General features: G+C 41.4%; 1 protein-coding gene across 11 annotated transcripts in view; it reads right to left on the bottom strand.

Moving 5' to 3' along the window:
* Positions 1–1,725: 1,725 nt before the first annotated feature.
* Positions 1,726–6,000, bottom strand: part of LOC143765004 (uncharacterized) — a 78,149-nt gene continuing 73,874 nt past the window's right edge. For 6 of the 11 annotated variants that reach the window (XM_077251198.1, XM_077251204.1, XM_077251200.1 and 3 more), the window contains one exon: positions 1,773–3,849. In XM_077251198.1, the coding sequence (XP_077107313.1) occupies positions 2,699–3,849 (1,151 nt within the window). In that variant the 3' untranslated portion in view covers positions 1,773–2,698. Of the gene's footprint in view, positions 3,850–6,000 lie in introns of all 11 variants that reach the window. The other 5 variants (XM_077251201.1, XM_077251205.1, XM_077251196.1 and 2 more) reach the window with 3 other exon arrangements.

Here is a 6,000-nt window from a genome sequence, read left to right as displayed (position 1 = left end):
TGTGCAGCATAATTATATTTCTTCTGTATGATCATGTGCAGGCTGGTAACAGGTGATCAGTGGTGGTGCCGGATGCTTAACCCTCACCAATCTGATACTAACAACCTATCCTAAGAGAAGGTTATCACGATCATATTCCAGGTTAACTCATTTACAAACCCGCTTGTAAGCGGTGGGAGGAAAACAGGAGAACCCGGCGGAAACCCATGCAAACACGGGGAGAAGATACAAGCTCCTTGCAGATGTTGTCCTTGGGGAGGATTCACTATTAGCTGTATTGGAATATTGTAGTGGGGTGTTGTGGTAGTCTGTTACTACTACACTTGGTAACAGAGTCAGCAATAACTGGTCAGTGTGTAAGGACATGAGCTTTTGAAAAATGTAAAGAAAGAACCAATCCCGCCATCATCAATGCTCATGTGGTTCCAAAGCATGGAGAAGCATTTTTGCTTGTACGCAGTAGATAAGCATAAAGAGAAGGATTCAGGTCCGTAGAGTAAAACATTCTTTATTAGGGTGCAATCAGACAGCAGTATAACACTGATGATGATTGCATAGTGCATGGACTGGCCAGTTTTTCTCCTAACCCGATCTTGACAATCGCATAGAAATACATGCTATCACGCTCGGGTTGGGAGAGCCGCTGGCCAGTCCAAGCATTGAGTTCCAATCATCGTCCGTGTTATACTGCCATCTGACCGCACCTTTAGTGAATGCATTCAATCACAATGGTGAGGGTTAAAATGTCATATCAAAAGCATAGTATGATCATGATTAAGGGTGGATAACACAAGAAATGGGTAGATCGGCTTGCCTGATCAATCGTCTATGTGTCAGAACTTCCGAAACTCCTAGAGTTAACCCACAGTACCGCGACAACGAACCTCCCAAGGGTGAGCTAACCAGGTGGACCACCCCCAATACAGGGAGCATTAGGGGCAGGCCCGAGGGAGACTATTGCCGCGGAAGCCGATACTCGGGGACTGAAAGTAGGAGCGGGAAAGAGGCTGAATAAGCAGGATAAAGAGAGGACAAAGGGCACACAGGGTATGGTGGGAGTACAGGACTGGAAGACAAAGGCGCAGGCACAGGATAGACGGACAATGGCGGAGACACAGAGCAGCCTGACAAAGATGGAAACACGGAGCAACCTGACAATGATGGAGACACAGAGCAAAGAGGAGACCTGGGACAAATGACAATCAGGCAAAGAGTAGGAGGAGAGGCTACCTGATATAGAAGGAGTAGCGCAGCACTTCCGGGTCAGGAAACCTCCAGGATCACGAAGGGGAGGAGCGGAGGGAGCGAAGACCAGCCTGTGGGAGTGCCGCTGGAGTAGGAAGTTGAAGTGCGCACGCGCCGGCGCCGAGAACCAGGATCCAGCGAAGGGGCAGGAAGAGAGGAGACCAGGCGGCGCGCGGACAGTCCGGGAGCGCACAGAGACGGACACGCACGCCGGGAGCCGGAAGAAGACCCAGCAGAAGCGGCAGCAGCGGCGCGCCAGGACAGGTAAGTATGTTAAGAGCCAGAGGGGGGTGCGGGAGGCATGACACTATGTAGTCATGGACTGTGCACCTACTTTTCAGCTACGCTACGCCATGCTTTTGATATGACATTTTATCCCTCACCATAGGAATTCAATTAATTTACTAATAAAGTTTTATTCCACGAAGCTGCATCCCTCTCTATTTTGAAAAATATGCAGAACGAGACTGGTATTATGAACAATCAAGTACTTTAGTAAAATAAATTCAATTAAAAAAACAACACAAACAGATAGCAATGAGGGACTCTCAAAATGTGAGGAATTCTAATCGTGTTTTAGGTATAAAATGTATAGATATCTGGCATACATAATCAAAATAAAGAACAAATCAATGACAATAGTGCCAAGCAAACTGTACACAGTAACACATGCTCCAAGACAAAAACAGTATAGAAACAGATGTGAAACAATCAGCGAATAGAAGTGTAATTATGCAACTGCAGGGACAGATCAGACGCACGTTCTACCAAATGCCTGATTGGTTTATTGAAAGTTTTAGCTTGTGTCGCTCACTTTTGCATAGGGAAGCCAGCGGTACTGATGACTTTGTGCCTGCACACAATGCAAGGACATGTGTACTGTGGGCAGCTATCAAGCATGTGTCCTATTGTAATGAAAAGTACAGGTGAGCGATGCCTAATAATTGTGCACATATCACTGCAGATGTGACATCAGTAGCAATGCATAAGTAGGCAACACTACACCGATGGTGTGACAAGAAAAGAAAACAAATATCATGGTGCGTGTTGCAATCTGTTTATTTTTAAGTTTAGGGGAGAGGCAATTTTGGATAGGAATGCCAAAATGCAGCCATATTATAACCATCAGCATAAGAGCTCAAGATCTTGCTTTTTTTGACAACTGAAGTGTACATGATTCTCTATGTCACGTGTTTCGAGTGGCGCATGGTTGAATTTATGATAGAAAATTCTTTACACAATAAATTACAGCTACATGTTAAAAACATTTTATGTTTTGACAGATCTCGGAAAATTTCACAAAACTTTTTTTTGTAATTGAGTCTTGCATGAGTGAGCCTAATGTACTGTATAAAAATCATTGATTGTTACAAAAACCTTTTTGACATAATGAGCACGGAAACAGCCCTTTCTCGGCCCTCTGATTTATTTATTTTTTAATACAAAATATTTCCTATGGTATAAACAAATATGACTTTGAACAAGAGTGAAGTTTCTGATGGCTAACAAGAGTTGATTTTTGAGTAAAACATTTTCCACATTCAGAACATGAAAACGGCTTCTCCCCTGTGTGAATTTTCAGATGCCTTACAAGATCTGATTTCTGGGAGAAAAATCTCTTACATTCCAAGCATGAAAATGGCCTCTCCCCTGAGTGAGCTCTACGATGATAATCAAGTATAGATTTCTTTATAAAACATTTTCCACATTCAGAACATGAATATGGCTTTATTTCAGAGTGAATTTTTTGATGGTTAACAAGATATGATTTCTGGTTAAAACATTTTCCACATTCAGAGCATGAAAATGGTTGCTCTCCTGTGTGAGTTCTCTGATGATCCCTAAGTTTGGCTTTTGTAATAAAACACATCCCACATTCTGAACACAAATATGGCTTTTCCCCTGTGTGAAGCCTCTGATGTTCGACAAAAGAAGGTTTCTGAGCAAAACTTTTCCCACATTCAGAACATGAGTAAGGTTTCTCCCCTGTATGAGTTCGCTGATGGTCCCTGACTCTGGCTTTACTTGAAAAACATTTTTGACATTCAGGACAAGAAAATGGTTTCTCCCCAGTGTGAGTTCTTTGATGTTGAACAAGGTGAGGTTTTTGGGTAAAACATTTCCCACATTCAGAACATGCAAACGGTTTCTCTCCTGTGTGAGTTGTTTTATGTGTTAAAAGAAAGGATTTCTGATTAAAAGATTTCCCACATTCCAAACACGTAAATGGCTTCTGGCCTGTGTGAATCATTTTATGTTGAGTGAGACCCGATTTACGTGTGAAACATTTTCCACATTCTGAACAGGAGTATGGCTTCTTCCCCGTGTGAATTTTTTTATGTTGGAAAAGATTTGCGTTTTTTGTAAACTGCTTTCCACATTCACCACATTGAAACATTCCACCCTCTGTCTGGCTTGTAACAATTTGTGATTGGTTAGGAGAAAGTTCTTCAAGATTAGAGAACAGCTCTGTAGTATGAAGTTCCATATGTACATCATGGGTGAGATTTTCTACTGACGAATGTTGCAAGGTATCTTTCACATCTTCTATATAATTTGGAGTTGCACAGCAGTTTTCTTCCAAGTTCTTACAAGGATTTTCTGCTAGACAAAAAATAGATTTGATTATACTTTTAGGTTTTACAAACCACAAAATAGATTTGTTTCATAATGCTTCTCAGATTTTAAAATTAGTCTATGACAAAGACAAGTATTTACACGGAAGTTACTTTTTACAGGTATATGTAATAATTACCTTATTTGAACTTTCATCTTACCCTTGTCAGCACATTCGATCCATCCATATTGAGTATTCCAAATTCTAACACATTCCCAGAGTAAGGGGATCTCTTCTAACAACCATGGCCCATGGTTCAGGTCAGTGCTCTCTAGCTGTGAACAAGAGTTGTGCAAATATCCTTACCTTTCGAGATCCCAGTCTTGGCTTATGATTAGCCGGACTGGCTAGGTATTACCTGTACACTGCATTCCGCACAGATAACGTCACACCAGGCAAGTGAATCAAACACCAAGGTGGGGAAGCAGGAAGCTCAGGAAGTTTGTGCATCTCTTGGTCATGGCCCAAGAGCACTGACCTGGACCGTAAAACAGAGTTGCACGATGCGATCTGCTCATCTCGATACCCGAATATTATTTTTATCTCTTTCTTCCAGGACAATTTCAACCTTTGTTATTTTTTGAATAGTTAATTTTAGGAGAATAATATGCTGTGTCACAGAATACACTTTGTTTGATTCCATTTACAGTATCGGTCAAAAGTTTGGACACAGCTGCTCTTACAATAATTTTCCTTATTCTTATTGTAATGTGCACATTGTAGATTCAGACTGAAGGCAGAAGAACCACAAAGACACACATATGAAAGAAAGACGTACGTGTGAAACAAACCAGACTATGGGTTCAGATTCCTGGCGCTAATATACCAGCCCTAGTTACTAGGGAAATAACCAAATGTATTGATATGTTAAAATGCTCCCACCAAAGGTCTTTTAAGAGAGTACAGTGTATAAAATAAATAAAAAAATAGCAAAACTAAAATAAAAAACACACAACCTTGAGGTTTCTAGTTCGCCTGCCATAAAAATATGGCCAAATTTCCAATGCACCATCCTACCTCCTCCCTCTTTGCTGATTGAGACTGCTTGTTTGCTTAGAGCGAGCCCAGCCTGAAATGTCGCTATCAGTAAGGGGCTGACTCCACGTTTGTCGGTTTATTGCATCAGTCTGAGGGCCGAGTTTTCATCTACAACTTTTTTTTTTCCAAGCAGTACTTGCTCTAGACAAGTGAATGCTATCAAAAGACTAGGAGCGGAATGAAGAACGGAGAGCTCGGCCATAGCAAGGAAGCACCCAGCATCTTTAGTTACATAATAAATTAATATAACTCCTGGATAATCATAGCTGAGGAAACTAAACAACAGTCATGGTTTTTATAGGAGTTAAGTCCTCTATATAACTATTTGTTAGTTCAAGTTGAGTTTTAGGTGTCACAAATTCCCTTTAACATGTCATAACGGAGTAAAACCTCAAGAGGTTCCATAAAAATAATAAGGCCCCCTAACATCTGTGCTGACAGTGCAGAGGCAGAGAGAAGACATCACTTCTTGGCTATATCGGTATGATCCTTGCTGATGCTACATATTACAAATATCTAAGTAGTCTGATAGGGGACAAGGCTGTTAGAAACCGAACTACCCCAAGTCACAGGCCTCACAGCAGTTGTGTGACCTACTGCTTTTGGCAGTACGCCACTGCAAGGATCACACATAAGTGTTATATAGTGGTACATGACTTTAGTTAGACCTCAGATTTTAAAGGCAGAAGTGGAAGATTGACGTTGAAAAGAAAGAATCAAAAACACAAAAAACTGTATTAAAATGCAATGAAACAAGGATCAGTTCTGCTGAGTGTGAATATAACTGTCAGTCATTACATGTCTCACACTGTTTATGGCCCCTGTCTTTTAATATAAGCCCTGCAGGCAGGTTCTCATACAGATCAGTGTGTGGCCCATAGCTGGGAACAGCTCATTTACATATAAGAAGAACGTGGATTGCTCTAGAATTAGACATCAGATTGCAGATATCAAGGTATCACTTTATTCAGCTTCCTATGACCCATATAGACGGCTTAGGAGGGTTGATCCTACTGACAGATTCCCAAATGTGTGCCACGGCATATGGCGTTTCTGCTCAGTCTGGGCGCAGTGATGAAATCTGAAGTTAGCCTGAAGTT

This window comes from Ranitomeya variabilis, chromosome 4, assembly GCF_051348905.1.
Source record: "Ranitomeya variabilis isolate aRanVar5 chromosome 4, aRanVar5.hap1, whole genome shotgun sequence".
NCBI classification, from domain to species: Eukaryota; Metazoa; Chordata; class Amphibia; order Anura; family Dendrobatidae; genus Ranitomeya; species Ranitomeya variabilis.
The sequence above is the reverse complement of the archived record's forward strand: the minus strand, read 5'-3'. Positions and strand labels throughout refer to the sequence as shown.